The 15,827-nt window shown below is 35.2% G+C and overlaps 1 protein-coding gene across 1 annotated transcript in view; it reads right to left on the bottom strand.

The window, feature by feature from the left end:
- LOC149787220 (uncharacterized) overlaps positions 1 to 15,827 on the bottom strand; it is a 48,639-nt gene that overhangs the window by 20,773 nt on the left and 12,039 nt on the right. Inside the window, exons 7-8 of the mRNA XM_089976071.1 lie at positions 15,426 to 15,551; positions 2,114 to 3,121 (exon numbers count right to left, since the gene is read on the bottom strand). Of these exons, the coding sequence (XP_089832197.1) occupies positions 2,114 to 3,121; positions 15,426 to 15,551 (1,134 nt within the window). The remainder of the gene's footprint in view (positions 1 to 2,113; positions 3,122 to 15,425; positions 15,552 to 15,827) is intronic.

The following is a 15,827-nucleotide window of genomic DNA, read 5'->3' on the forward strand; positions in this document are numbered from 1 at the left end:
TCGAATGAAGGAATATATGCCTATATGACCTACACCATGTACTGATGGTAGTGCCTGAACTCCTCTATTTGCATCTTAAAGTAGATTAAACTTGCTGAGCGAACAACGTTGAATTACTCTGTTCCATGAGATAGAAAGTATAATATATCATCTGCATCCATGCCAAGAAAGATTAGCACATGCAGACAGACACGTGAGATGGTACAGAATATTTTGCGTGAATATTAACTTCCGCTGTTAAACATGTCATGGCCACCTAATTAATGTTGTGTCGAGGTATAGGTATACTCTAATAATGGACTGCTCACTTTGACAAAGTCGTTTATATTGGTTGCAAGATTCGCTTCCTTCTGGGAGAAAATACATTGCACTCAAACTTATAGGTGCGGTTATTACTGGTATACCGGTTTATTTTCCGGGGCTACGTACATCGGTACAAATTCAGTGTACCGCTACTTCGGTAGTTTCCTTCAGTAGGGAATGTACAAAAATTACCTAGCAGTGCTACTGCAAAATTTAATGATAGTAACAGCATGTTTTCATATAAATCACAGTATATTTCAGAAAATTATTTTCTTTCCAAAACAGTTGTGCTTGTCAAAAATTAATTTGAACATTGCAAATATAAATAAATTTGATCCTTTAATCGTATGTCAAGATGGTGGCCAAATGGGATGTTGTAAAAGATATTCAGGTCTACAAAACTTTCTGGAAACATTTTTGATTTGTTTTAAAATGTAATGTGTATAGCTATTTATCAACATCTATTAATCTGGTAAGAACATGTTTTACTTTCCAAGAACATGTTTTACTTTCCTAGAACATGTTTTACTTTCCAAGAACATGTTTTACTTTCCAATAATGCGTTTTCAAGAAAGTAGTTGTTTTCTGTTTGAATTGTATTTAATTTCTCAAGTTTACTATATAAAAAAGTCTCGTTTGTTCAGTGTGTTTATTGCTCCTCTCTGATGAATATCTTACATGAGGGTTGGCATCCCACTAAACGTTTCCCTTCCTATCATATCAATAGTGTTTTTAGCAGATTGTAAGATTAAGTGTCAAAGCTTCTATTTTTTTCAACAAGCTCTCTAATGTCTGCATAATGTCTTTCTCATGGTGTCAGCTATAGTGTAAGCTTTATAACTTAACATTAGTTACATTTTTAAAATTGCAACTTATAAAACAATGAACATACACATATCATATTCATCTAATATAAGGTATTGGCCATTTAATTTCCTGGAGGGGCTGTGATTTTCTTTTAAACTGATATTTGTCTGGGGGAAAAAACAAAATTCAAATACTATAGTGGATATAGTATGGCAATATTTTGCTATAAATCAAAGCTAGATGAGTTTTGTCCAGCAGTTGACAGACGGAAATGTTTTTAAGATAATGTCGGGACACTGCCCCAGAAAACTAATTTGTTTGTCTCTAATATAAATGCGGTATACCGTGGGATGTATCGTGATATGCTGAGAAATAACGTGGTAAACCGCGGTACAAACATGTTTGTAGTACCCATCTCTACTGAAACTTGTCCACGCTACAACAAGAGCTGCTTAAAAAAGAATGTATCCTTACTTTATCATAATTTTACCAATTTTCATATAATCAATCACAGCGGAATATATTCACGCTGCAAACGTAGTGCAAACAATGCATCGACTGTTTTCCTCAAGCGTGACACAATAACATAAAGAAAACATCTTCCTCATTTTCAACAATTATTAAGATTGTTTTCCTATCTGCCACTCATTTATGATAAAGAATATTCAATAATTCATATTGCCCATCACAAATTATTAAAGAGTATTTTCAATGCTCATGGAACATTACGCATGCGCACTAAATTAGACAGCATAAGTTTGGCAAGGTTGAATTCGAGTGACCAATTTTCAACATCTTTGCAGAAAAGTTCTTTTATAAAAGAAAAATGAAGTCGACTACATTTGATAATAGTACCACAATATGATACTTATTGAATCACAGAAGGCAATAAAAGACCAAACGTTAAAGAAAATATATTTTTTAAATAACAGAAGAAGAAGAAGAAGAAGAAGAAGAGGAGGAGGAGGAGGAAGAAGAAGAAATGACAGAAGTAAATACTTGCATGTCTCACAGCAGTAATATCTTGCATTATTCCAAGCAAGGAAATCAGAACATTAGGTTCCATTTCAGTTGGCACAAATATTTTCTTCCTTAGACTTGGTGGAGGTGTTGGATCAGTTATTGATATTACTTTTGAAATTAATCGTTCAAGATCCGGCCCTTTCTTGATTATCTCGATGTGCGTCCCTTTTTCAATTAGCGTTTGAACATTTAGGTTTGCACTGGAACATGTTTGAATTTCTTTCTGTAAATCTGCCTCAAGAACTGTATTTTTTTTTCTAAGTTCACCATAAACATTTGCTATTTTGTATTTCAATTTTTCAACTTCCTTATCAAGGGTTTTAAGCAACTGTGAATGCTGATATTCCACCGCTTCCATTTCTTCCTGCTCCGCATCAATGATCCTCCTGCAAAGCTCTTTTCTGTTCTGTTCAGCATCAGTAAGACGTTTTAGCTTGTCCTTGCAAGATCTCATCTTGGTTTGTAGGTTCTTTTTCATTTCAGCTGCAGCATCAGCTAAAGTTTTGGTGACATGATTTTCGTGATCAACCGCTTTGCACATTATACAAATAAGTACATTACAGTTTTGGCATACAAGTTTTATCTCTTCTTCTGAATGCTGATCACAAAATGTCCGTATTCGAATTGTACCCATAGCTTCCGGATCCAAAGTCCCCAGATCACTTACTTTGCGATGCTTGCTCACTTTCGATTTTTCGTGGGCGTGACAGCATGCAGGACACAAGTTCTCTTCACAATCCAAACACCTACTGCTTGCAACGCTTTTCATGCCACAAAGATCACAAGTTAGTTTCTCACATGAGTCAGTGTCAATGTTAACTTTTGTCGGGAACTCTGACACCCTTTCCTTCCGTAACTCCACACTTTCTCTGTAGACGGGGCAATTATATTGTCCGTTTTTAAGGTTAACACGTATATATTCCTCCAGACACGTGTAACAAAAACTATGCTGACAAGGTAGTAGTTCGGGACTCTTACAGGTCTCCGTTCAAATAAGGCATATTTGTGGTCCCGCCGCCATTTTGAAAAGTGCTTTCGTTTCTTTACAGTCAATACATATCAGTACCCAACCTAGAACGTACCTAAGTCAAACGGTGCACAGACCAAAACGTACCCAAGTCAAATGTCCCCAAGCCAAAACGTACCCATGTCCGCCGTAACCAAATCGTAACGAATTCATAAGTCAAAACACAGGTACTCACAAGTCATCGTGTTAGCATACCAAAATTTAACTGGTATCTACGATTTTTTAATGATAGTTTTAGTTGCAGTTTACCCACCAACTAAAACAATTATAGTATGGCAGGCATAACGTAAACCATGATAATTGGACCAATTAGACACCGACCAAATGGTTCACAAAACTGAGCGGCTTGAATCGGCAGTGATAATTTTCTTTAGCAACTCTTTATTTTAAGTACCAGCGATTTTTAGGAGTAATATAAAGTATTTGGTTACATTAAAATTCACTTATTCCTACAAACCTTTACAGGAATCAGATCTATGGAACTGGAAAAATATGATTAAACGGCTGAAATCCACCAAAAACCAAATTTACTCTCGGCCACACTTGAATCTGAGCAGCGATTACATGATGTTCACATTGTCATAACTTTACGTTCATACACATAATCATTGTGATAATGCTAATTAAGAGTTTTACTGGGAAAGATAAAGCTGGCTGATCTTTCCATTGGTCAATAGCACATTGCACATAATCTTCAAGCATGTGTATATCTTAACTCGTTCTATTTCCTTTCAATTTTAAAGAACAAAACTTTTTCTTCTGGTTATTATTATTATTAGCAGTAGTAGTAGTAGTAGTATTGTTGTTGTTCTTGCTATTATTATTGTTGTTATTATTATTGTTGATGTTCTTATTATTATTCTTGTTATTATTAATAAAAATAATAATAACATTATTATTGGTGTTGTTATTGTTGTTGTTATTATTATTATTGATATTGTTGTTGTTAATATTATTATTAATATTAATAGTATTGTTCTTGTTGTTATTAATATTATTATTCATGTTATTATTATTGTTGTTGTTGTTGTTATTATTATTATTATTATTATTGATATTATTGTTGTTGTTGATAATGTTATTAGTAATATTAATATTACTGTTCTTGTTGTTACTAATATCATTATTCATAGTATTATTATTATTATTGTTATTATTATTATTATTATTATTATTATTATTATTATTATTATTATTAACGACAGTAAAATTATTTTGGGTGAATTCATTTAAATAACTCTCCGTTACAATATTCTACATTTCTAAATATTTTTACTGTCAAAAATCTAAAAATATTAGACTTTAAAGACAGCAGTCACATTATCATGGCCATCATGACGAGGTTCTTTTAAGGACCATGGACTGACAAGCAATTATACAGAAACGGGAAGACATGTTTAAGTTCTGCAGGAATTTGATTGCCCTACCTTTCCTTCCAGCAGACCACACAAAGCCCACTTTTCACCATTTTTTGTCACAGGCTAATGATCACATAATTCCTTTCATGGTATATAGAGATCACGTGGTTTATTGGGTGTTTATGGTTACCGGATGACTAGAGTGCATATTTCCAGTCAGACAAAATAAATAATGCTGTTGAATGCAATCATATCTTAGCAAAATCTGTACGTTAAAGTTACTGGATAGCACAATATCTGTGATACATGAAAACTGAACCTTGAAATGACTGTACTATTTTTAAATAATTTCAAACTGACATCTCGCTGGCAGCCAAGTCGCTTCTCAATACATGTTCAAATTATTTTTGAAATAACTTTTAACGTCAGACACACAGACAGACATACTTCCTAAAAAATCAGTTATGGTTTTCTGTTAACTATGTTATTTCAATTTATGTTATTATCATTTATTTCATTTTTAACAAACAAAGAAAAGTAATATTTTTCCTTCCCCCCCCCCACCCCTCCTCACCAGTTGGCACAGATGGCTGAATGTCAGATCTTGTGGAATACCGCCATTATATCTTCGGATCAGGAAGCTATATGACGAGGCGTCATACGTAACCATCCAAGTGTGACTGGTCTCTGAAGAAGAAAAAACCAATGGAAGTAACAGAAGAAGATATTTTAATACTGGGATCAACATAACAATGATACCATGGCTACAGACAAGTTTTCAAGAACTTGTGGATTCGTATTTTCTCTAGCGATGGATATATTTTATCTGTTTGTTTGTTTATTTGTGTGAGAGAGAGAGAGAGAGAGAGAGAGAGAGAACAATTAGCAAATGGAACTGATTTCAACATGAAATTTTGGATGTTATTATTGCCTATGCGCGAAGTACGAACAATCTGATAAATCTTGGAGCATTATTGGAAATTCTGCGTAAATTTGTACATAAAAAATATAAATTAAAATATTGTCTTGCTACTACGCCATACTTGTATCTTAATTTATTTTGTTATTATTAATTAATGAAATATTCCATTAAATATTACTCACCACAAAGTGAAGTGTCCCTCAGTGCTATTTACCATTAGATGTTTGCTTGTGTAGATTGCTTCCATTTTAATACAAATCCGAATAATTCGTATTTCTGTTATATTTTGCATCTTGCTGTATAAACACGTTTTGTGTTCGATGCAATAAAAGTTTTGATTTGAATATGCCTTTCTCAAAAGCCAGATCTAATTCACAATTAATATCTACAACGTTATCTCACTTTATCTAAGTAACTACTTTGGCTTATTTATTTTTCATCCCATACCGAAGATTTTATTTGCAAAGTACAGCTATTAGAATACTGTGTTGAGGTCTTCCAAAATAAATTATTTGAAACGATGTCAATAACAAAGAAAATTCAAAAGCCGGCATGTTGTTACACTATTGTATGTATCTTTTCTACAATGTTCTAAAAAAAAAAAAAAGTCTAAAACCATCACAAGGTACTGAAAGCTTTCAACATATAAAACTAAAACAGTAAATGCCCGAACCTCAACGTTTTGGATTACGATTAAATTTGGGTACGTTTTGACCTTAGTACATTTTCACTTTAGTACGTTTTGGTTTAGGTACATATTAACTTGGGTACGTTTTGAGTTGGGTACGTTTTGACAGCTTCCCTTTCGTTTTGCTTGACCAATGGAAATAGTGCTACATTAAAATAAATTTCAGTCAAATCATTCGTTGGGCACGACAATATACATACAGACCATATTCATAACCTCAAATAGGAATCAAACGGAAAGCCTTGGACAAATATTCTCTAGTGCAATTGTGTGTATTTAAAATATTTCCTCTTGTCAAAACTATACATCATTCAATTAAAAAAAACCATGTGTGTGTGTGGCTTATCTTTGATTTACCTTTTCATCTTGTATATCTTTTTCATTGAAAGGAAACGAGACTTGCCGAGTTTCCTTTGAATGAAAACTCATTATGAGCGGTGTATCAAAGATACAACGTGTACACATATTTGAGTTATATTACATACAATCTTCGTGTGTTTCACTTCATAAGGGAGATAAAACTGACGGCTATAAACAGTGCGATGTGAGGGGAGTGAACTCTTTACATCCATCTGGCCATATAAATAAAGGGTTTTTTGTGACTTAATTTCCGTACCACTTAATTAGTACATGTTTCGTTTTGCATTTAATCAATTAAATCAACACAATGAGCTGACATTTAAAAATCAAAGTCATTGAATAATGTAAACGCAAACAACGAACTTTCAGCGTTCCTTGTCATAAACAGTAACAGGATGGTCATTTGCATATAGCTACATGTCGATACAAGTCAGAAACATCAAAATAATCACGGAACTGGAGGTAATTAAACATTTTAACCCTAGTTACAGTTCATTGACGTTGTTACCGTCCATATTTCGCTAATCCTACTGACTGTCAGTGTCACGTTCAATACTTCCCCTTCGCTTCGATTGGGTGGGCCTGATTGAGAAGTCGACTGTTAAAGAAGTTGGCCTAGTTAGGAATCTTACGTTGTTGAACCAGTTACTAGTTAGGAATCTTACTTTGTTGAACCAGTTACTTGTTAGGAATCTTACGTTGTTGAACCAGTTACTAGTTAGGAATCTTACGTTGTTGAACCAGTTACTACTTAGGAATCTTACGTTGTAGAACCAGTTACTAGTTAGGAATCTTACGCTGTTGAACCAGTTACTAGTTAGGAATCTTACGTTGTATAACCAGTTACTTGTCAGGAATCTTACTTTGTTGAACCAGTTACTAGTTAGGAATCTTACGTTGTTGAACCAGTTACTAGTTAGGAATCTTACGTTGTTGAACCAGTTACTAGTTAGGAATCTTACTTTGTTGAACCAGCTACTCGTTAGGAAACTTACGTTGTTGAACCAGTTACTACTTAGGAATCTTACGATGTTGAACCATTTACTAGTTAGGAATATTACATTGTTCATTTGCTGAAGATACATAACAAACACGTTCTTTGTGACTGACGTTTGAATTTTTAGACTGTCCATTTTTTGCCTGAGATCTGCATAGCAGTTGGAAGAATATTTGTTGTCTCTAATCTTTTAAAATAAATATTTTTTACTAGTGTTTATCAATTTCTTTCCTTCTTTAGTAAGTACTTCTTCCCTCATTTTTTTCATGCCTCAACATAGAGTGTTAATTCTGACAACTTATTTTCAAAATTATTTTGGGTTTGTTGCTATGATCGGCAAAGTATTGGGCGCAGTATTGAAGGGACCTTCCACTTGACCAAAGTCTGTCTGATTTGGACTGGTTTTCCTGTCCGAACAGATATGGGTTACTTAGAGAAAACTACTGCGTGCAGCTGGCGGAGTCTGACAGTCCGGGGTCTCAAATACGCGGTCTCAAGCCGTATCCTGTGGCCCGAAAATGATTGCCGTCACAAGGTGTCATGAGAGATAACAAATGTGGTGTTCCCTTGGGCCATCGAAATGCCCTCATGCGGCCATTAGGGTGGTTTGAGTTCGAGACCCCTGCCCTACAGTGATTATGATATAGCGATGAGATCACTTAGTTTACTGGTTGTGATTGTAGTAGTCCACATACTTGTGTGACTATTGTTTTAAAAGCATCTCCGATTGGCCGATTTTACAATAACAAACTGTTTCATTCTCTAAGATTCTTCAGCAATGACACAAAACACAAATGTGATTCTCTCTAGTTGATAAGGATCAGTCAGGTAGCATTTTAACGAAACGTTTCATCTCATCTCATCTATTCTTAAAACGTTTATGTTTATTGTGGTGGTGGTTGTTGTTTTGTTTAATTTTGCTCTTTTTTTTAAAACACCGTTTAGGTCAATGACTTAAGCTAATTCGTCGCTTACAAGCTTGCAACCTCCAAAGAAGCAGCGTAGCATGACATGCTGTGCCTCGCCATAAACGTTCAGCAATCGGCCATTTAAATGCAGGAAGTCACTTAAATTAAATTCAGTGACAAAACATTTTACCTTCCCTAAGAATTTCGTCAGACTGAGAAATATTCTGAAGTCCAGTATTTGAGAACCGTAGTAAGAAGGTTCCCTTCATATAAGTCAGTATCTTCTATTTTCTTTAATGCTTCCTCTTTTAATTTATATGTGGAGTGGGGGGTGGATCATACCCAAATTTGCTATCATCCCATTTGTCACGTTCTAGTGATGGGCAAATATCACAAAGCAGCAAAGTGATGCCAGTCTCTTTTTGGCTATCCTTAACATACAACTTGGTATAACGAACAATGTCTCGTTTTCTTACCATATTTAACACAATCCCTTATGTATCTTCGACCCCATATCTCAGTGATATGACAACTCGACATGAAGAGGTCAGATCTGCCCCTTCGTTTTAAACACAATGACTTTACTTAAACTTATATCTGCTATCTCTCTAACTGCACTGGCAGTGATCGGTGTTGCTGACATTAAAGTTACGCTGAGTGTTGTCATGAATGGTTCAATCCGATTAAAATCAGACCTATACAGATTATAATGAAAACTTTTAAAACGGTCCTCTCTCTCTCTCTCTCTCTCTCTGTCAGAAAAAGGTCATTTTCTGTTGGACTCTGTAGTTCACGAATCAAATCACAGCTTTAAAAATTTCTGAAAGTTACACAAGTCATTCGGAAGATAGTGTTCCTAACAACAACTCCAGTTTTCATTGATAGCCAATCAAAAGTGAGAGAACTGATATTACAAAGGGCACCAAGACCTTAATTTTGATTGGTGTCCCTCTGAGCTTAATATAAGATTGTGGAGATCGACTTTCATTCAGACTGGAAAATATTATTATTGTTATATTGCTGTTCTAAATAATATGTGTATTGCTATTATAAATAATGTTATATTTATATGTCAGAAGAGAATTAATAAAACATTTCAAACAGTTTTTGAGGAATTATTTTAGTGATGTTCTTTCAACAGCATTTTCTACTATTATGCTAAGAATTAACAACAGTAGAGCAAGTGAGATTCCTTTCATTAATACTGAGTTTACAAAATTGGTCCGAAATTTGATAATCGAAATAAACAAGAAACCGATCAACATAACCGTGAGCTGACGGACACCAGTACGAAGTCATGTTCTGTTGAACTTTCTATTCGTTTTACAGCTTGCACGTTTATGAAAGTGAAAACTTCGGAACACATCGTTTGCAGCAATGTCTGTCCCTAACACGAAACGCAATGCTTATTCCATGAGGAAACTTAAAATACACATAGACTGAATTCCAAAAATGGGCAGAACTTGAAGATTGATAGGCGTTGTTCAAATCCACTTATTATAAGTAGACCTCGATTTTACGACTATAGCCACTATTTAACAATCACTTTAATCTCACCTCAGTACGTGTCGTTTCGAGTCTGCGGCTTGACCAATGAGGCTAAGTGAGAAAGCTCGTCAGTAGGTTCCGGTGGGTCGATGGTTCTTACCGGGAGTTTCCCAGGTTTGTCGTGCATCAGTTATACTGGCCGCCATGTATGGCTATCGTGTGCTGAAATTTGGTTTTCAACCCATATCATCATCAATAATAACAACAGTAACAACAATAATTATGTAAACAGACCGCATGAAACGTTACTGGAACTATTCTTTATTGCTACTTTACGTAGCACCGTAAAGGCGTTTTTTAAATACAAGTCCTTGTTACTATTGTATAGCTTAATATGTTTGCAACGAAAAGCCGTTGTCCATGTCAGAGGTTGCATCCTCCTGCTAGAAAATTATACTATCATGTACATCGACCCCGTTTGACTCCACGTCATATGCCCATGCTCAACAGCATATCTTTATTGTTGTTTTCTATTACCTTGACTAATGAAGGACAGATAAGTATTACATAATTAAAATTAGTTTTACCTCACGATTAATTACTAATACGTTAAAATCTCACTATCAAATGCCATAGCTCTGGCTTGATAAAAACCGATGTAATGGAGAAGATATGTCCTTCAAGGATAAATGATCGCGATAGGACCAATAATTAGGGAAACTTCCTTCTCCCTTTTGCTGATGCTAAATAGAACTTAAGTGCCTGATTGGACACATTAGTCTAGCAGGTTCGTCACCAGTATAGATGTGATTGAAACCAGGGTTACCGAAAATGACAGTACTGAGGGAAGTAGTTTTTCTTCGCAAGAAATCTGATACAAGTTCGGACTGATCCCGACGTTTCCATCTTAAAGCATAAATGGGTTCCTCTCACAAGAATTTGTTCAGGGCAAAGATCTATAATGATTTTCAGTTTCCTTGGAGACCCTGGTAAGAACCAACAGTCCATGGGAAGCTACTAGCAAGCTTTCTCATTGAGATCAACCCACAATGAATAAATAAATGTGAAATTTCTAATGTGATGAGGTGACTCCGTATGCCCTTTATAATGCATACTGCATTAATAGCCATTTCATACGATGAAAAATGGAGTTGAATATGAAACATCAACAAACAAGTATCTCTGCACTAAATATAAAACGTTTTAACATATATGGATAATATTCAAGTAATCTTTACCACCCATTTTTTTTTTTTTTTTTTTTGTCGTCTACAAGGCAATTGTTGAACCCATAAACGTTAAGGATGGTAGGGGGTTTCATAGTTCTAAGAACTTTCTAGAACAGGACAATAGTACGTATGAAACAAACGACGAGTTTTCCCTTGAGCAAAGTGAAACGTTCCTATATATGTATCTGAAATTATGGATAATGAATCTATATTATCAGGTATGGAGGGGCCCCGAGTGGTCGAGTGGTCTAAAGCGCTCTTCGTTACGGATCACTGCCATCTCACCTCTGTCTGCGGCGGTTCGAGTCTAAGATTCAGCCAATGTGGGCATGTGAGAAAGCTTGCCAGTAGCTTCTCGTGGGTCGGTGGTTCTTTCCGGGGTTTTCCGGGTTCTTCCTCCACCATTCATACTGGCCGCCATGTATAGCCTATTGTGCTGAAAAATGGCGTTAAACCCCACAACAACAACAACAACATCAGGTATGGACGGTGTATTTAATTATTTGGTATCATATAAGTATGGGAAGTAAATAATTAATTATCCTGATATAATGTAAGTATGGACACTGAATCTAATTATCCGATTTAATGTCTATAACCATTATCCTAGCATGAACAAAAGATATTTGACGTATTTAATTGATTCATTGGTCTAAACAATGATCCATAGTACAGCAAAGATTTCTTCCTATGATGACTATCTTTCGCTAACCAAGTATAGAACGGTGAACTATCCGGAACTGGAAATTCTTTTTGTGGGCATGCGCATTGGACAAGCGAGGTAATTTTAGGCGCTACGATCAGTAACTCCGTTGCAAGAGTGAACCCGCCCGACCCCCCAATCTGGTATTTCAAATCCTGTCAAATCGGTGCATACAAACCAGCAGTAAAACAATGATTTCCTATAACTATTGTTTGCAACTTTTGCTTTCTTTGGCATTTGAAAACTACCTTCGTTTTACACGACAAAATCGTTTTGCCAGTTACTTCACTTCTATCAATGCGCGAATATCATTAAATAATATACCGTATTTTCACATATCTCATGATTTATACATGATTTTACATACTGCAGTTTATTTTTAAATTTATACAGATATAATCTTTAATAATTGTGTGATAAGGATTTTCCAAAGCTTATGTTAAACATGACAGACAGCATGAAAACAATGGATGACAGAAAGTTAATTCTAACGTTATTTAATACACATACCTAATATTCTTCACTACTGTTGTACCTTTTCCTCTGACCCTTCCGGTTCAATTTTTGACATTTCGACATTCATTTTGGTGTGTGTGGTCAAAGCCAATTGCATATCAAAATGTAGACATTCTCCTCCACAGTGCATTGCCATAACGGAGTAATGGCTTACTAGCGGGTCTTGCAAACTTAAATTACCTTTATCGAGCCATACCCGTGTGACATCAATAGCAATACGATTTTCCTCCAAAAATGTCAGGGGCCCCGAGTGGCCAAGTGGTCTAAAGCGTTCGCCGTTACGGATCACTGCCATCTCACCTCTGTCTGCGCCGGTTCGAGTCTCAGATTCAGCCAATGTAGATATGTGAGAAAGCATGCCAGTAGCTTCTCGTGGGTCGGTGGTTCTTTCCGGGGTTTTCCCGGGTTCTTCCTCCACCATTAATACTGGCCGCCATATATGGCCTATCGTGTGCTGAAAAATGGCGTTAAACCCCACAACAACCAAAAATGTCATGTGTAAGATTAGTCCTTCTATAATACACTGACAAATGAAACAAAACTACACAGTTAATTAAATGTGACATGAACCTCACTTGCATCACTTGTCACATGACCACACAACTCTAGCAACCGAAGTCCATGACTTCAGAAGTTTAAAGTCACGTGATATCAACAATTAACCAATTTCCAATGTTTGACACAAAATTTAAACATAGTAAAATTTTTATGTACTGTGGCTGAAATTAGATCGTTATTATGGGAACTGTACATGATCTAAGCACTAGTGTTTAACGGGAAATCAGTTATTTTATTAAAGGCCAACGTGGGTATGTGAGAAAGCTTGCCAGTAGCTTCTCGTGGGTCGGTAGTTCCTTCCGAGGTTTTCCCAGATCCTTCATCCACCATTAATGCTGGCCGCCATGTATAGCCTATCGTGTGTTGAAAAATGGCATTAAACCCCCCATTTTATGAAAGATTTAAAATAACTAAGAACTAGGGAAACATTTTTTTTTGCATGCGGTGTGAATCCCTGAAAACGTCGCGAACTTCACACCAAACTCACGAGGGTTAGCAGCTATACACAAGACAGAACACTAGTTAGGGCGAGGTGGGCGTAACATTTTATCGGGTTGGGAATATTTGTTAACAAAGCACCTTTTCTAACAAAGTTGTTCGTTTTTCTGTACAAGTTACCTTTCATTCCAAGATAACATCCTCCGAGAAATCTTTATTCCACACAGTTTCAACTGTTGTGCTAAGATGGAAATATCGCCTATTATATCACTGCTTTCTTCTCATTTTGTATTCACATCGAAGCAAGATTCCATTGTTTTAATACCTATGGACATTTCATGAAACAAGGATGAATGTCAAAACTTCTATTAGTAAAATAATGATGCCACTATTTGATTACAAGTAATAATGAAATTTGTTCTAATCCTTGAAGAATCCAATTACAAGTTCAGGAATTCAAAGTTAACTGGAAACAAACTTGCATCTCCACAATGAACCAGATCTGTAAACAAATCATTTTAGTTCAAAAAGTCCTCATTTTGATGGTTGCCTTCCTATATTTGATCACATTTGTAACAGAGTAAGATATTTAAGGTAGATTAATTATATTAAATGCAAAATATTTATAATAGTATTTGATCTGAAATGATACGACTTGACATGACCTTGATCACTACGTCTTAGGCAGGATTTGCAGGTATTTTAGCTTAAAGTTCCACAAATAGGAGTCATTTTCTAGTACACAAAAGATGGTATCCACACCCATCCTTATATTATAAACTGGATTCACTAAATATCAAAGCGTAAGTTGCAGCTACTCTAATCTAGATCAACGAAATGGAATGCTCAAGGTAAATTATTTTTTTACTAAGCGAACTAGCTGACCAGAGACTCAAAGAAATACTTGTGCTCATCTCAGTGGAGATACTTGACAATTCTAAGATACTTCACAGCTAAAAACAAAAGATTCAAACCAAAACTGGTAATGTTCTTTACATCTTAAACAGAACAAGACCAATCTTTATGGTTACACAAGGCTAAAACAGCTGTATTAAGACACGGTTCACATCTTGTAATATTTCTCCAATTTGATGGCTTTTAAACAATATAAATTCAATTTTAAAATGGTACGTGTTTTTGTATGCAACTATTTCCTGAATAGTTATTTTCACCTTTTTCCATGCATTTATGAAACTATGTTGCTTACCTGTGGTTATGCCAAGACATAACTTTTTAACACTGAACCAAAGGACACGAAAAACTTTACCTTTATATCATCAACAAGACACCAGTGGGGAAAAAGAAAGAAAAGGCACAATTTTATTTAAACTTTTATTTCAAATAAAATGAAGGTTAAAGGGAAGGCTGAGAATTATCTTGCATTAAACAAAACCCCGTCATGTACAATGGCAATTTTAAGCTCAAATAATACAAGTTAAGTATCCCTCTTCTGAATTTTCTTTCTTCAAACAGCCTTCAGACACTTCTGAACATACATACACAACAAGTGCTAAATGAAAAGTGAAAAAATGTTACAATTTTTTAATGTTTTGCTATTTTTTGTGATTTTTAATTCTTTCCTCATACTTTCAATATCAGGGGTAATGTTTAAATTAAGAAATTTTCTGACCACAGAATACTGCTTGATTTTTTTGTCATTGTGCATTTACACAAATGTACACAGTACCTGCTAAAGGTACTTTTAGTACATCTCTAAGTTACACAAGATATTTTATGGCGGGGGGTATTTTCATCCTTTTTTGTAATTGGTGTGAGAGTTTCCAACGACTTCCCAACAGGCAACTATTCTAAAATTTGGATCCGAGAACAGAATTTTTCAACAGTTTCAAGTCAATTTTTGCACTCAGAGGATTTGAAGGCAACAAATACACAATATCAACTGGTGCCTACAGAAATGAATGCAAGGGATCTTTAGCCGTAACAAATTATGAAAAATCGGTTTGACAATATTACATGGAAGAATATCAGTTGCTGTTAAAAAGACAATCTCGCAAGAGTATAGGTTGATATAAATATTTTCCATGGTTCAAGATAGCTGTCCAACAGTTTTATTAAATGATCAATGAAACAGAAATATTAAGCCCTATTGGGAAGTGCACCACAGTGCCATGTTTTATATTGCGTCTGGACGGCCCTTTCCAGCTGCTTGTTGGGCGGCAGCTTCTTGGCTTCGTGAGCCTGTAGTACAGCAATAACATCATCAACCTGAAATGGTAAAATGTTATACAAGAAATGAGAATGATTCCAAGAAAAAAAGAAAGGTACAGGGAATACTAGACAAATGGTTCATGAATTTTATTTGTTTATATTCATACATGGTTTTACTGTACAATTTAAATGATTCTCAAGTTGCAGAATGGGAATTTATTGTTTCTATTCAAGTATTTTTAGTTTTCATCTTTAAATTCAGTTTGTACCAAACTGCTCTCACTGCAGTTTTCATAAGGTCGTTATCAATGTTGACACGCATGCATCTGATAA

Source organism: Sinohyriopsis cumingii, chromosome 12 (assembly GCF_028554795.1).
Source record: "Sinohyriopsis cumingii isolate HCF-2022 chromosome 12, ASM2855479v2, whole genome shotgun sequence".
NCBI lineage: Eukaryota > Metazoa > Mollusca > Bivalvia > Unionida > Unionidae > Sinohyriopsis > Sinohyriopsis cumingii.